The following is an 18,189-nucleotide window of genomic DNA, read 5'->3' on the forward strand; positions in this document are numbered from 1 at the left end:
TAATGCTATTTTATTGAGCATTGCCAGGATTAAACTTTCATTATCCGGACTGTTTAGCAAATGAACCACGCAAGTATCGATAAATACCTTAAATATAAACAAAATAAATTGTCTCTATCCCAACGTTTACAATTCGTATTTGTAATCCGAAACGTAACACGAATCCGATAAAATGGTTCTAATAATCATAAAATAGCAAATCCAAATCGAGAATCTTATCGATCTGTTATTGTAAAGTGAATGTCTGCCTGTTAATAAAAAAATAATAGGGTATATCATAATTATCGCATATAAAATAAATTTCAAATTATTTCTTAAAATAATTTGTCATTGATATAATTAATACAAAATAATGAATTAAAAGAAGAAATATTCTCACTAATTTTATGTAAAATATGAAAAAAACACAATCTAGGATATATTCTTGCTTTGTATGCTTTGATATCTTCACCCTTTACTTGCTATTGTAAGCTGGATAAATGTATTTTGCAATTTGTAAATTAAAAAACGAGTATTTTTCTCAAGTATTGATCTATTGCTCTTGCTTCATGCAACTTTCTATATGCATATGTATATTTATTTATATTTTTGATCACTTAAAACTTTTTCTTTAATACATCTTTTTTAAAATTAAAGCAATAAAATCATTTTTAATATGTAATTCCAAATATAATCCAGTATATTTATGCACATATATTTCATATTTTTATGAATATAAATGTAATAAGCGGATTTATACATTTATAGAAAATTTAAATGTACAAAATGTACATATCAAAAAATACAAAATATTTTCCATCAAATTCCATTTCTCTAACTATATTCATAAAACTCTTAATCTCTGCATAAATATTCTAATAATTAAAAAAAAAAAAAAATCGCAGAGTAGAGATTTTATTCAATTTTACTTTGGATATTTTTATTTCGTATTTTTAATATATATCCATTATTTCCTTCAGTATGTACAAGTAAAAGTATAGCTTACAGATACATAAATATATCCACAATCTGGAAATGACTACAATGTTTCATCCAATTGTCAGAACACAATTCACAGATATAATTTTTTCTGTCACGATAAATACGTTACACAATTCCTTACACTGTCGTCTCGTACGAAACACTCTCCTTCTCTCTCTCTTTCTCTCTCCTGTACCCAGAAACATCTCTCAGACGTTGCCCTCGTGGCCCTCTCCATTACCGGAGCCGCGTAGCATTTTGCTGGCATTTACCAAATTAAGAAGGGAGGCGCACAAAAGAAAACGTGAGTGAATAGCCGACAGGATAGTAAAGCAGGGGGGAAGAAAAGGTTGGAACCGAATCAAGAAATAATACTTGCGTAGTAATGATGCAACGTTCCCTGTCAAAACTTCTCTATCCACTGCCGAGAAAACAACCCTCTGCTCCACCCTCTCCACGATGACCTTCATTGTAAAGGAGAAACGACAGCTCACTACAAGAATATTAGATTACCACCCTAATGGGAGGGGATAATGCAAGACATTTTTATTTTGCTATTTAAATTGGCGACGAGGAAAGAGATTATGGCTGAACCAATAATAGATTTTTTTTCAAACACGTAATTTTATAACGATATCGTTTTAATATTTTCTTTTTTATTTCTTTAATCAAAATGATATAATAAGAATACTAGTTTAATTGAACAATGGTAACAGAGAGTGAAGATTAATATACAACGATATTTGATTAATGATATGATATAATGCTCATAAACCTCGAAGGATTAATCAAATAATGAAATCTCGTTGAATTAATCAATAGATGTATTAAGAGGTATCGTTCGAAGAAACAATATCTCGATTACACGTTTTTTTTTTTCATTCTCTCGATTGTCAGGATTAATCGAGAGCGTTCTTTAAAAAATTCCAAAGGAATTTAATTCGCTCCTTCGTCTCTCGTCCCATCGTTTCTATCGTGCCCCGAAGGTTTCAGTAAATTACCTTTCTGCAAATTGAAACGTTTAGCAAACGAAACCTGGTCATCCCCTTCGTGTACAGAGGAACGATTCGGTACATAAACGTGGATGTATATATATATATGTATATATGTATCATTTCAGTGCTCGAGCTAAGAGTGCATGCAAATATAACTGGTCTGATTAGCAGTACACGTGGGTGGAACTTATGCAAATATATCGTAGCAATGATACACGAAAGAAATAATTGATTAATATTTGTTTAAACAGAAATGTCTTTTCGATCGATCGAATTTTTGACGTGTTAATTAAATAATAGTAATAAGAGAAATTACGTTAGTGATGATAAAAATGTAAAAAATCGATTTATCCAATCCTTCGGATTTCACAATGAGAAATTAGAATTAATCTATATCTGTTTCTCGTTTATTATTCATTCTTTCAGTCTTTAAAAAAATCAATTTTATTCTTACTTTATTCTCATATCTTTCTTTATAAGATCCTTATAATTATTATTCCTTATTATAATTAATTCAAAAGATTTCATGATATTAATTTTTATAATTCACTAATACAACTTTTTTTTATCTCTTCATTTCAGTTAATCTTTTAATGGGAATAATATTACTAATTAATTAAAATGGAACACGTTCGTTCCGTAAAATTTTACAAAAAAAAACTCACACAGAAAAACCAAAAATTTGAAATATCTCGCCACTAATACCAAAAAAAAAAAAAATACGTACATATACACAAAAAAGACGGGCGCAATACGGGGACACGTATTTCATCCAGACAAAAATTTTTACACGATCGCAAACAACAGCCTACTTTTTCCTACCGAAAACGAGCAAACTTTGGATGAAAATAATCTAAAACAGGACACAGCCCACCCCTTCTATTATTCCTAACTCACACAGAGACAGTTGGAGCTCACGAAACATTTCACGCGTGACCCAGTTACCCCCTCGAACGTAACGTTACTTTTCATTTCAATCCAGGGATAAATAACGACGAAATTGCGCGTCGTTCCGTCCATACGTTTCCATATAGGGCCACGAATAAAAATCGATCCGATGAAATAAGAAATAAATACACGTGCAAAAGGAAATACACGAAATAGGGCGATGGTACGGAATGATAATTCGTCTGCAATCAGCGGGGACGATAATTATCATCGCGAATCTCTGTGTAATACACAGAGTGTATTTCAAAACACGGATTATCCGATCGTTCGACGTCACACCGAGAAATTTAATCAATCGACACCCTTCCACCGACCCCTCTCCCTTTCTCTCTCTCTCTCTTTCTCGCCGCGCACCGTGTAGAATTTTAATCACGAGAATCATAAAAATCCGTTTCGTGGCACGTACACACTTCGTTCCACGAGTTCCGCTTCCGCCCCCGCTTTGATGAAGCGCAACTTTTTATCGCGAGGATTTTCATCGTGCGACATTTTATTATATGAGAGAAGTGGAGGGAGAGAGAGAGAGAGAGAAAAGGGAAGAAAACGACGAATAAGAAGGAATGATACTTACATCGCGCCCACGTATAGAGCGTCCCTCTTGCTGTCCAGGTACAGGGTCCTGTAATACAGCATCCCGCAGCTGAACTCCCTCACGTGTTCTGCAAGCAAATGTAAACAAAAGGATTAAACGAAGAACGAGGAGGGGGAGGAATTCATTTCTCTTCCTGGTAGCTTGACGTGGATCGTTAGATTTTCATTATGACTTTTATAATAACGGGTGGGGCCGTTTTGCGGTTGAGGGAACAAGGGGTTCGTTTCTCTGGCAAAACCAACAGGCGACTTATATCGCCGTCGTAAAACTCGTTAGAATTACGGGACACGTAACAACGATGGGTGACGTTTCATCGGTCGGGTGCCGTTTTTATTACAGGGATCGTGTGAGCATCGACGTTCGAATGGATCTCATTGGCCGGGAGATATTACCTTCATTAGGATTATTGATCGATGATATTATCACATCAGGGAGATTATTATTTAATCTCAAAATTCGTATGTTTTAGTGATGGATCGAGAAACTTCTTTTATTGGTAAGGTTCTTGGTTGAGATATTTTCTTGGTGATGCTTCCTACGTTTATGTTTCAGAAAATATATAATGTTTTTACGATTTCTAAGGTATTTTTCTTTGTCTCGAAATAATTAAATTTTAAACTTTCGAAAAGCATGGAAGACAAGTATCGCAAAACGCGTTAATAATTAAAAAATGTTAAATATATATCCCCTTTCTTAAATAAATAAATAAAACTATTCGAAGAGGGAGCATCGCATTTTGATTTATAACAGCAAGAACCGAGAGATATTTATTCTTTTCTTACTTCAAAGAGCAATGTTACGAGACACTCGGCTCGCCCATTCCGTGATCGTAAAATCAAGACAGCATTAATTCACGAGCGGTGCAGTGTTCACCGCGCAGTGAAACTAAAAATTTCACAGGAATCCAAAAGCGAACAGCTGGAGAAGAAATCGTTTCGACCGTAAATACATCTGGGTTCAATATTTAAATACGCGTATAAATATTGAACTAATCTCGAGCGATGTAAATACATCGCGAAGAGGGGAAAAAAAATGTCTCCTTTCTTGAAACCAAGAATAGATCCCGAGACGAATAATAAATCGTGGAGAATCGCAGCCACGATTCAACCACGCGGAAAGCTTCGAATTATACGATGCTGAAAAATTGGATTCATCACTTTCCTCTCCCTCTTCTTTTTATAAAGAAAAATACCTGTAAGATTGGGCGGGAGTGCACGGCCATTTTTCACAACATTAAGTCAAGCCGGCAATCATTTAGGAGCTGCGCGCAGCGCACGATTCCAAGAGGAGGAGGGGAAATAGAAGTCGTTCGCGCCATCCTCTCCTTCTTCTCGACACCCTTTTCAACCCTCTATCTCGTAGCCAGACACTGATCTGCTTAACATATGAAAGAGAGCCGCCCTTTCCTAAATATACTCGTTCTCCACTCTAGACTAACAGAGAGCGAACAATACTATATTTTATGCGGTATCAGAAGGGGGCTGACGTCGAGCGAAAGGGGTCCAACTGTCGTTGTTGTGCACCGCGCGGCTTCTCATCTTTCTTCCGCCTGTTTGCATCGCTCTCCCGCCCTTTATCTATCTCCCTCGACGAAATACTGGCGTAACGACGCAGGCCCCCGATTAATACGAGGCTAACTCGAATCGATGTCCCATTGCTGGTCACAACGGTAACAATGGCACTTTTAATACCAGAGTAATAGGTCGCGTTATCGCGTGTCCACCACTTGCTCGATTACGATTTTTAATTCGAATCGTGAACATTCGGTTGTCACGGGGATTTGAGAGTGAATATATTGGAAATTGTACGGTTTGAAATGTTTTCATATTCGGATGATGGTTGTGTATCGATCGTATTATGAACGTAGAATTAAATCGATGAATAGAAAATTTCTCTAATTATTAATATTCTTACCTCCAATTAAAATTCATCGATCTAATTTATCACATCACATCAAGAATCGATGCTAGATAGTCCATGCGTAACAATAACAGTGATAAAATAAATAACCGCCCCTATAAAATTCTGCAAAAAAAAAAAAAAAGAACGATTCGAATCATTCGATGCAACGTTATTTGCAGTCTACGTTCGAAACGCAACATTCGAGCCAGCCCAGTTCGTTAGATCGGGAAGCGGATAAACCGCGTGGCCCAGGAGCAGACTGTCCCCCAGGGAAGACTGAAAATTTATATTCCCTCGCAAATACGGCGGTTCGTTTTTCCGGCTCGTCAGCGCGGCCCGGCGCGTTCGTCGCGCGCATTATTCTGATTTTATTGCCGCAATAAAATCGTATCGCCTCGCCCGTGTACGGAAGATGATGGCTGCACCTGCACCTCGTTCGATCAGTTGACATAACTGGCCGAGTTCGTTCGGGTGCTTACTATTTTCGGCGCGACCGTAAAATTCGTATAATCGGTGATCTTCTGCGGTGGGTCGGCAAAACTTTTCGTCGAGTTTGTCGAAGTTTCAGGTACGTGTCGTGGGTAATTGCGGTTCACTCGGAACGTGCATCGCTGTGGAAAATTAATTTTGCTCGCGCCGTGGACGGATAAGGAGAGGAGTCACGGCGGAGGACATCTATTTCCGTTCTCTCGTTCAGAAACTTTATGGACTTTATGGTCGAATGGAAAGCAGCAGAAAAATCCGAGTATTTCGTGTATTTCATTGTGATTGTGAGAGTATTGGGTGGAAATATTTGAACATATTTCAAGTCAAGGAACGTGTAAGTTATTTTTGTAATATTGGCCTCTTCGTTATTATTGTAATTTTAATACTTTCATAATGGTTTTTATGTATACAAATTTTATTTCGTAGATCATATAGTTTTTATTAAACAGTTTCTATGCTTCTCTGAAATTCACTTAACACTTTATGAAATTATTTTGAAAGTTAAAGTTATTTGTATCGATTAAATATAATCTATAATGTATGATATATGTGATGGGAAATAATATTTATTGTTCGAGAATAAAATATTCTTTTCAAAAAATTGCATTATTTTGTTAAAATCGACAATTTATATTTGTAGATGATCTCTTAGAGGTTAAATATGATCTATTCGTCGAAATAATTTAATTTTGTTAATCACGTGTCTCTTTCTCTCTCTTGAATCTTTCGTTGTTTGCGTATTTATCGAGACAATAATGCATTAAAGCGACAAATCGTTAAATCACTAATTGCCAAATATTTGCGAACGCCTTTGGTTGTTGAAATTTCTATGACTATTTAGTAGGTTAATTCACTGAATATCTCTAATCATGCAATTATAATCCAAATTCAAAGCTTTAATGATTCTGCTGTTCATTGTATACAAGTACAGTGTACAAATTGAAACAAAGCTATATTATATAGATATAGTGACAATTCAGAGAAAAATTAAAGAGAAAAAGAAAAAAAGGAAGAAAAATATCGTTCTAACTAATTGGCACCGTAAAATATAAAATGAATTTTAAAAATTCGTGGAAAATATTATTTCAAATAATTGAAATCAAAACGAGAAACTAAAATAAATGTTTGAAATTTTACCGTTTTATCTATAAAAATTATGAATTTATGAAAAAAATGAAATGAAAAATAATTCCAATCATAAAAGTCATAATTTTATAATTTAATTAGATGCAATTTTTAATTTCTGATGAAATTGTTAGAAAAAATTCAAACTTATTAAATAAGAAATTACAAATATCTTTCTTATAGGAAGAAAGCTAATAAGAATTAAAAAAAAAAAATTATTTTATTTCGACATTAAACGTAAAAATTGAATTAACCAAATATTTAATTACCCTTCTTCAAAAAATATCTTAACTAACTTTAACTGTCCACAGCTGTTGATTTATTCCTAATAAAAACCATCACTCGAGAATATAAACCGAAGTTATTAAAATATTCGCTTGCTACTTTCTCTTTCCTTTCATTGGTTCCATGCTATTTTAAGATACCAACCATCCCATTATATTTTCCAATAAACGTTCATCTTCCATAAAAGAGCAAAAATCATGAACGACAAGGGTAATTCTTTTCCTCCTCGTTTTAAATTCTCATTAATTTAATTCTCCAAGTTGCAGTTGACGATATAACCTTTTTAACCTCCTCCCAAAAAAATAACGACCAACCGTCTATACCACCACTACCTGCACAATTCCCCATTAAAAACACCGTGGACGCGATTATTTACTGTAAATTGCCTTCGAACCAGTCGAAAAAGTGCCTTTAGATATCGCGCCCAGGATAACATCGTCCCTCCTCCTGGGTTGTTAACGCGTGGAGATAACGCTAAACGAGGCCGGGGACCGGAAGCTATCCATTTGAATTCGGTGGTTCCGGCACCGGGTTAATTCGCTTAAGCTGTATTTCTCAATTAACCGAGTCGATGCCGAGTCTTCCATCCCCTACGCTTCTCTCCTCGTGTTCATTCAACCGACTCGAAAGAAAGGCTGCTCGTGTTAACCACGACAAACGAGATGGTATCGCTGGAACAATTCATCCCTCCTCGACCTCGAAACGTCGACTCGTGTAATTTTTTATCATTACTCGATCCGTTTGGACGTTCGTTACGTCCGTTGCGTACAAGAGTTCGCGTGGAGAGGGATGATAGATGCTTCTAACGAATTGTTTCCCGACGCAATGTTCCTCAACAACTACCCTCGACGGGAAAATTTTACGAGAGGTTTTATCACAAGAAATATTTATTACCGTTTGCGTTGTTAATGTTAATTAGGAATACGTGATATTTTATTATCGAATTTATTGTTCGATTTGCCATCCTTTTCGAGAAAAGTCTCTTTACTCGACGATATCTTCTTTGTACGGTTCTAATATTAATACGCTAAAATACTATTAAAATTTTCCACGATAAATTCTTCAGATTTTTGAAAAAGTTCAAAATAGTCGGGATTTATTCGAACGAAAATTTAACCGGTTGAAAAAGAAAGAAGGGGAAGGGAAAAAAAAGAAGAAGAGCGTCGAATGCAGAAGCATTCATATCCGAATGATTTCGCGCGTCAAAAAGATGGAAACTATTAAAGTCACTCGGACGTGGGGAAAAAAATTGTTTCATCGATTCATCTCTCTCTTTTCTCATCGTTAACAATACAAAAGAAAGGAAAAAAAAAGAAAAAAAGAGAGAGAGAGAGGAGTCCACGCGTGTGCGAAATTTAAACGAAAAATTAAAAAGAAAAATTGGTGCCCAGGCTGTCTGAATTCCTTTCGAAGCTTTATTTTGGTACAGACTGGTCAGACGGAACAGAGAAATCCAAGTATGAACAATCAATATCCGCGAAAGGATGGGGGGATAAGCTTTTTTTTCCATCCCCACCATTTCTCTTCAATTTCAAAAAACTCGATCCTCATGAGACGTCATCGCGCATATTTTACTTAACAATATTCAATGCGTTCGATATTGTGTGATTTGCTCGAATATCTCGAAAAAAAGATTTCAAACAATGATTTTGTTTAACGTAAAGAAATGTATATTACGAGTAATATTTTATAAATTTTAATTTTTTGAACGGAACTGCATAACTTTTATCGTATCTCGTTATTTTCTATAAAATTGCTTGTCGATCGAGAAATCTTTAGTTTGGAAGAGTTTCTATTGTAACTTTTATAAAATTTAAACTGCATAAAAGACAAGAAACACGCGATATTCCATTGTTTATGCTTTTTTTTTTCACAGATATTTGAGCGAGTCATAATAAACAGTATATATTTTCAATACAGTAGCACATGAGCACAATCGGAACAGTTTATAAATAGAGACTGATCATTGCTTGTTATCGTACAGAAATTCGAGTATTTCCTGCTTTAATTAAGAAAATCTCGGTCCTGCTTTCGATTCGAACGATTTTTCTTTATTTACAAACGAGAGAGAATTCTGTATCGAATTGTTTTCTTTTTTTTTTTTTTTTTTATCAATTCATAGTATAGATTTTATTATCGATACACACGTATTTTGATTTGTTATTCTCACAGCACTTTGATTGAAAATGGGGCATCGATAAGGAATAATCAATCACCTATATATTGCGGTTTCGTTGGTATAATTACTTAAATTTGTATTAATTATTCCATGTGGAATATTGTGCTTTCCAATCAATATGTTTTTGTTTATGAAAATAATATCAAATAAATATTTAATAAATTAAATATTGCTCTTACATATTTTTATACTTATTTAGTGATCTTTTTAAGAAACATTTTAATAATTAATAAATTATAACAATATATCAGTATACAAACTTAGTTAAAATGATCATTAATTCTTAATATATAAATTTATAGACACAGGAGATAAAATTATTGCACAACTGTCTTGAATTCTGCTTCATTTTTTTACGAATTATCCTATTCCATTCACTTCCAATTTCCTCGTATCCCATCTTTACATTTTTAAACTCAAATATAAATGAATGTGAAACAACGGGAGAAAAAATTTAGAATCGTTAAAGAATAAAACAAATCGAGCTTACGAAACAGTTTGAAGATCGTTGAAAAAAAAAAAAAAACAAAAAAAAACGCTTGATCCACTTTCGAAAACATTTTTCGAAGGAGAAAAATTATCAGCGTTTCGTGGAAAAAAGTTGTTAACGGGTGGAACGCGATCATGCGTTCGAAACGAAGTTACCACGATTTCACAGGGTGAATCTGGGTCATGCTCTTCCTTACGCGGCAGACCACGATATCGCGTTTAATTCCCGGAAGCGTCTATAAATTTCCCTCTGCACAATCTGCTGTTGCGCGCGACGCGCGCGCATTCTGGCGGCCGAAACGATTTCCGGAAAGCTTTCCTCGTGAATGATGGAAGCGAGATTGAATCTGGCAGAATTGTGGATTTTTTTTCTTTTCTGTTTTGAATGTATATCTGTACACATTTTAAATATATTAGACGCGGGGAAATTAACTCGTTTTTTAGAATTTTATTTACGAATCGGATTACGTTTAAATTTGTCCATCGTTAAGTCGTTCAAAACTTGTGAACATCGAGGATGTTTCTTTAAAATGCTGTAACAACAAACTTTCATTTTATTAAAATTTTCAATAGTTAATTATAATACTCATATCTATTTTTTATCCAATAAAAAAAAATTGAACAATAAAATTATTCAAAGTCATTATCATAGACAAGGATACATTAAAAGAGGAAATTTAAAATATCTTATCGTTCATTGAAATGTGTTACAATATTTTTAAAAAAATTGTCACTTTCGAGTATTTCTAAATGAAATATAAAATATAAATAATTATATTATATATATATGTATAATAAACAATTCTTCTTTTCCTACTTTAAAATTTTAGTTTTGTCAGGCGCATATGTATAGGCGCGGTATTAGAATAAAGGTACGATAAATCAGGAAAAAGTGAATGTGGAATTATACGTAATTCGTGAAACAATGTCGCATACCGAATTGAATTCGATGAAACGAGGGGTTGGTGATGATAAAAAAAGATAGTCTCGAGGGGTAGGTGAACCGAAGATTTTCATAAGTTTCATTTCTCCATCTAGAAACGTCGCGACGTTTCGGAACGCCTCATTTCTTCGCGAACCGTTTTGGAATAAACGTCCCCCGGGGAGTGCTTCGAATTTAATAAATCGATTCTCGTAGCCCTCGAGTTATGGTCCGCATGATATTAAAATCGGTGGGGCGATACTTCCGTTAATAACCACTGCGGCCAGAAGCCAATGGAGAACGATTTATTTCCTTAATCCGCGTAGAAATAACTCTCTCCATCGTTCAAACGTAATTAGCTTCTGTTACCACGATCGATATCGAATTATACTGTTACGAATTTGAAAATAATGCGGTTGTCTCGTGACTGAAAAATTCTAATTTAAATGAAAAGAAAGTCTCAGAGAGATCTCGATTAAGATCATTTAGCGATTACAATATTAATTTAATTAATAATATTAGATGAGGTTTAATTTGGATTTTATTACCATATTTATTGCGAAAGAAAATTGATTAGTGGTTTGTAATTTGTAATTTGTGACATTTAATGATATTAATTAAAGATTGAATTAATAATATTACCTCGTTTATACAAGAAAGTTCAAGAAAAGGATCAATTCTTAATAGTAATTTTTTTACACGATGTCTTTTATTTTTTTTACTAGTAAGACTCATAACTTGTTAAATTGAAGAATATTAGAGTAAAAAAGAATTTCAAATCAAAAAAACATACGCATGTGTTATTATTGTGATATTACTTTTCCAAAATCACCCCTGTTATTCATAAAACATTAAATCCTCTCCAACGGAATTTTAAAAAAATCTACCGCCAAAAAAAGTCGAACATATTCCCCATGATATAACCCATATTTCTCCTCGTGCTCACATTTTCCCACTGTTATAGCCACACTAACAATCATCCACTCGTTTTCACCGCGTAACCATCAAATTCCTCGACTTATACACTCCGCCAACGATATATTATTATTTCACGTTTATTCCGCTTTATTACGTTGCTTCGCCTCGAATTTCGCGGAGAAAAATTGAAACTAATGCACCTTTAAAAGCGGGCGCACATGGAAACCATGGCCTTTCACGCATGCTCGCTAGATCCCCGTCATAGAGATGCGAATGTCTGGGATACCAGAGCCCCTCTCACGTACATTATTGCTCAAAAGTATTCGAATACTCCCTTATTCTATACGAAATGTAATTTGAATTTTATATAAAAAAAAGGAGGACAATAATTTTCTTTTTTTACAATTGTTAATATTATTTATATAAAAATATCACATAAAAATTTAATCTAATTTCACAAGATGGAAGCTTTTGTGCACGAGAAAACGTGTAGAGGAATTTTTACTGTACAATAAAAAAATTGTATTTAATTACTATAATAAAAATGCATTTAGAAACGCGTATTTAATTAAATTTAATATTGGTAAATGAATAAATTGGTAATTTAAATAAATAATTTAATAAATTTTAATATAAAACTTCATCCTTAAAAAACGATTCTTTTTATATAAAAATTCTTTTTATTATTTTCTATTGAATATCGTTATATAGTTAGATATTGGATAAGTAAATGTTATATCGAAATTTTGTAAATATACTTTTGTACAATAACGTACGCGCGCGCTCCATCGTCCGTGTTTATATACACGACGCCTTATCGGCACGGAGACAGATCGCGTGTGGCGTGCGGCGAGAACGGTCGCGACGCGAAATTTCTCTCGTTCGGCACTTTGACGAGCAAAATTCGCGTGCGATTCAATACCTTTGGATATTCGATCGATATTTTCGGTGAATTAACGAACGATGGAACGGCACGACGCGTTATTTAGCCGCTGCTCTTGGTAAATGAACGTTTATTCGATTTTTTATCGTACGTGTCGATTTTGTACGCGTGGTTTAAAAATACAAAATATATTTGGAAATTACCAAGGCACGTGTAACGCTATATTTAGGTAAAATGGAATACTTTTTCCCTTATTATAGTGGAAAATTTGAATAATGGAAAGTGATTGAGATTATGGAGTGGATATCGTAAATGTTGTAGCTTCGGTTCAATGTAACGTATAAATCGATAGCATATAGCACAAATATCCGTTCTTTTTTATATGAAATTTGAATTATTCATTTCTTCGTACTGTATAAAAATTACACTCGTATCTGTCTACTTTATAAATTTGTTAAACACAAATATTGATATTTCCAAATTAATCGTAATAGATTTTAAACCCTTCTTAAAAATATCAAAAATGAATGTGCTAAAAGCTATCGATATTCATTGAATAATTAACATTATCCATTTTGAGATTATACCGGAAATTATCATTCTTTTTTTATATATTAAATACTACGCGCATCTAGTTTCATCATACGCTACGTACATACGAGCTCCACATTCATAATTAATTCCTCGACACATACACCATTAAATTCCATTAAATTCACTTTTAAAATGCAAAATTACTCTTTTCCATCGAGACCTCCTCGAATATATACCGACGAATGTATAATCGAATGCATTATCCTAAATATAAAGAAATATAATCTGATTACAATGTTTTAAATTGTAATAATTCATCGAGCGTGCCAATTGTTACGAAATAACGAACGACTTGATCATTCGTTGGCATCGAATCCACAAGAAGGAAAGTAAAAATAACATCGTAATAGAATATAAATCTCAAGATTCGTTACGGTTACACGATTACACACATCGCTTATTGTGTTGGACCCACTCGACGGCCTTTATCACCGCCATCTTATCGAGGAGTAACCGGATTTCGCGACACGTGCGTCAAGAATAACCTAACCCCATTCGAGCACCCTTCCCATTCGTCTTTCTTCAAAATTCGAGACCATAACGAACTACAGTCGCGATTGAATAAAGTTAGGCGCCCTAACCCGATCCCATAATGCCAGATTAGGTATGCGATCGTTTTTTCTTTTCCTCCTTTCTTTCTCCTTCTTTCTCGTTCGCCTGGCTTCGTTCCAGCCGGCATATGGCCACCGAAGATTACGAGGGTACCGCCGCCGTGTCCAATTTCCAACGTTATTATTATTTTAATCCCCAGAGTTCGGCAAGGTGTCTCCGTCCGATATATCTCGATATAAAAATATTATTCGAATGTACGTGTATGTAAAAATAATACTTTGAATTTTTCCAGATCAAACAAGGAATAACTTTGCGTGTTTGCGTTTGAAAAAACGATGGAAAACAAGGGAGGAACGGGTGTTAACCCGTGTTTCATTCATGCTCGTTAATAAACCAACCAATCTGGTATTATGTGTCGATGAATGATTGAAAGGTATATATTGAATTTTTTCTTGTGTATATCGGAAAAACGAACAATGGAACGTCCATCGTTGAATAATTTTATATTCGATTGTATTAGAAGGGAAATAATAAATCGTGGGTGATATTTGCTTGATTGTTGTTTAATCTTTAGTTTCTTAGCTCAATGAAATTGAGAGATTTTAAAAATATTACATTTTTACGATAACTTGGATCTATACTAATACTATTTTTTTGCTTCTTTCAGTCTTAATATTTATACGACGAGCAACGTTACTCAACTTGAAAGTACTCTTGCAATACTATTTGCAATCAGTCGCTCAGACGAATGGCCTCGTTCTTAATTCATTTTATCCGTATTTTGATAATAAATAATACAGCACGACGGAACGAGAAGAGGCAAATAAGAAAATAGGAAATAAGAATAAATTGCTCGAAAAGTTGAATGAATAATTCCAAGTTGTTTAATCCACGATACACGTATTGCAATTTCCTCTTGTTGTAAAAAAAAACTCGCACGAAATTTCGATCTATCTTTAATTTTATTCCTCTTGGAAAATGACGAGCAAGGATAGATGAGGCGCGGGTAGTTTGCGCCAAGTTCAAATTAACTGAAATCGGATGGATCGCAGGAGAACGATAAAAGATAAGGAGGAGGGGGAGAGCGGAGAAGTTCGGGCCTTCCGGTTATCTCGATCGTTCGCGTCTGAGTTTGCAAACGTTCACGGCACTGCGACACTTCCTTCTGCAACGTGTGTTCGAGATCGTATCGGTGTAAATTATTCCGACGGTCGACGGTTGGAAAAGGATCGATTGAAAGTTTCTTAAGCGAGAAACGTGGATTTTCCCTGGAAATTTCACGCCTGATTCCGATCGAATTCACTTCGAGCATAATTATTGGAATTTAAGTATGGTGCGTTATAAGAATATTTTTTTAAAAAAAGTTTCTTCGTAAATTTAGAAATCCAATTGAGAATTTATATAACATCGTATGGTAAGTATGAAAATTACCATAGTTTTCATATTTCCAATTTTTAATCAATGGCGTTCGTTTCTTTCGTCAGAGGAAAAAATTGTAAGCAATTATATGGATACTATTATTACGTACCTTTTATTATTTCGATATAGTATCTTAAAGTTTGAAAGTTTGCCCCTTAAAAGTTTGACGAAGAAATAATATCCATAAAATTCTATAAAATTCATTTCTTTTAAAAATTCCAAATAAATTCATTCCACCAATATTCCTACAATTGTACCATATATATTGCTTCGATGTAAATATTAAACTAAGTTAAATTCACCAAATTTCCATCACTCCCGATAATTAATTCTTCCAACGATCCAACTCCATTCGTTCTTCCATTCTTTATTATGAAAAGAACTCTCCATTATGAAAAGAATCTCGCACAACGTTGTCAAATAGCATCCCCCTTCGCTTTAATGAACAATCTCAGAGGCGTCCTCCATATAAGCCGATTTAAATGAAACACCATATCACTTTTTGATCGGTGATAGTTCGATTCGTGGGATCTGGCCCTGCTGACGCGTTTCTAGGAGCTTTTATCCGGTCTGAAACGCAGCCCTCCTCCTCCTCCTTTCCTATCCATCAGCAGTTCAGGATCGAGGGTGTAGATCGCCGGCCAGATGTGAATGCGTACACCCTCGCCGTCTCTCCTCTATTCACGCCTCCTCACGGAATCGACATGTTTCCAAGTTGGCTACGTTGATTGCGGATCGGCCCGACCTCGACACGACAAAACACTCTTCATCGACGTACGACGGTGGTGGTGCGCATCCTCGGGCGAAGTTTCGAGTGCTCCCGGGAATCGAGGAGGAGGAGGAGGATTTTCCTCTTTCGATTCGAATTTAAAAAAAGAAAAAGAAAAGGTAAAAAAAGTTTTAATTGGCGATGATTTATTTCGATACATTTATCCGCCGGTGGTGGAAGACGAATACAAAGCAACCGTTTCTCTTCTACGTTCGTTCGAGGAAACGAATGCATTGAATGCGCTCCATCTTCGGGACCTCGACGTTCGAGTGTCTCTAATGAGAGGGAAAGTTATTTGATTACGAATGTCTGGGGTGTACTCGAAACGATGGTGGATCGAGAGGTAAAATATCGATCCCTTCGCCCAGAGAGTTGGTGGAAACAATTTTATTGAGTTCGAATGGATGGAATTTCCAATTTTGCCATTCGTCTTCGTGGTGTTTGCTTGGTGGTGAAATATCAATCGCGCAAGATTGTTTGATCGTGCATATTCGTGGATGCGTTATATGTACAAAGATTGGAGAAAAATCGACAGTCCGTTCTTCCTCGAAATTATCAGTCGGATTTAAAAATGGGACTGGCATAATTTTAGAAACGATTATGCCTTATATTTGCCACAAGAGAACCTTAATTTGCAATTGCAATAACCATTTAACGAAATTGAAAGGTCTGGCGATTACTTTCGAGACTTGGCCATCGAGTTGATCCGATTACCTAAAGGGGAGTCTTTAAATAAATAGAAAAAAACCTCCCCAAGGATCACACCTTGGTGGAATAAATCGAGATAAGAGTAGCCCTTCGACGTATCCCTACAATAAATTCCAAGGACAAACGTTGAAAGGGGGACGCGCAATCTCGTTTTTTTTCCAAGAAAACTGGAATAAAAACAAGAATGAAACTTGCGTGGACAAGGATGTATCGATAATGACAAGTTAATTTTCAACTTGGTTTGCCTATCTGCATACGATTATTATATTGCAACACGTAAATTTCACTAAAGAGAGGAATTAAAAAAAAAAAAGGAGGAACAAAAATTTGTGAAAAAGCTTCGTTATTACAATTTGTTCTCTATGATGACGGGTCTTTCTTGACCTTAATAACAACGTTTTTATTTCTGGCTACAAAAATACTCGATGGGATTATTTTTATTTGGTGCGCTACAGGATATATGCAATTCTGCTAAAAGGTCTCACGTTTGCTCTTTAACAGCAGTTTGTCATTGATTTGCAGATCCATGATAAAAAAAGAAGCGATACACAGATACGATAGATGGATTTCTTTTTTCTTGTTATTTAGGACAAACCGTAGTTGCATGCAATTTTCTTCGTCAAATATTTTGAGAAAGTGAATGCTTGGAGCGTGTACTACTGACAATCGATAAAATTATTATAAAATGAAGATAAATCAACCAAATAACTACGTCTCCATTCTTAAATTACCATAAGATAAATTAAACTTCTGTATATGAAGAACTTTTCCAAGTCTTCCCAAAATTCATAAAAACGACGTTTCCCTAAAATTCCACTATCACGTTTATCGTACTGGTAACGGGTAACGTTTCTCGTGAAACTTAGTTGCGAATCGATACTTCCGTTATTTACACACCGACAAAAATGTTCCAGGGGGAGGAAGGAAAAAAAGCGGCACGCAGACGAAGGCGCCACGATGCCAGGCGGCGAACGGGCCGCCTTGAACAAAGGAGTCACGAAGTTAAGCGAAAAAAAGAGGGAAAGAAAAGAAAGAAAAAGGAGAAAAAGACGGAAACCTTTCGAGATAGGACGGAATTAAACAAAAGGAAAGAGAGGAAAAGCGGGGAGGGGAGGAAACAAGCTGGCAGGGTGGAGAAGAGGGAGAACGAAACAGGGTGGAAAGCAGAGATGAAATGGGGCGAAGCGTGGCTGGTGCGCGGCGTACCGCCACGTCACTCCCTTCTCATTAATCAACCCCCTACCACCCTTCACCGTTAAACTATCTTTCTCTTGCGGAACCCCCGCCCCCTTTCCCTCTTCCTTCCTCCTCTCTTTCCCTCCCCCCTCTCGGTTGCACTCTTGTTTTTCCGTCTCTCGGTTACCCTGTCGTTATCCTACCCGGATGAATTCGATTATTGGATATTTTAATCAAGGTAATAGGCTTACATCGGCCACGGGACACGGTTAAAGATTAATGGGGGA

General features: G+C 35.3%; 1 protein-coding gene and 1 long non-coding RNA gene across 4 annotated transcripts in view; one reads left to right on the top strand and one right to left on the bottom strand.

The window, feature by feature from the left end:
* Window positions 1-18,189, bottom strand: part of LOC107998319 (semaphorin-2A) — a 515,475-nt gene that overhangs the window by 57,663 nt on the left and 439,623 nt on the right. For all 3 annotated transcript variants that reach the window (XM_062076129.1, XM_062076130.1, XM_017057521.3), the window contains one exon: window positions 3,475-3,562. In XM_062076129.1, the coding sequence (XP_061932113.1) occupies window positions 3,475-3,562 (88 nt within the window). The remainder of the gene's footprint in view (window positions 1-3,474; window positions 3,563-18,189) is intronic.
* On the top strand, window positions 12,626-14,703 carry LOC107998321 (uncharacterized). The gene is made up of 3 exons (XR_001766163.3): window positions 12,626-12,913; window positions 14,123-14,263; window positions 14,498-14,703. It is a non-coding gene; the product is annotated as an uncharacterized LOC107998321 (long non-coding RNA).

Source organism: Apis cerana, linkage group LG6 (assembly GCF_029169275.1).
Source record: "Apis cerana isolate GH-2021 linkage group LG6, AcerK_1.0, whole genome shotgun sequence".
Classification (NCBI taxonomy): Eukaryota; Metazoa; Arthropoda; class Insecta; order Hymenoptera; family Apidae; genus Apis; species Apis cerana.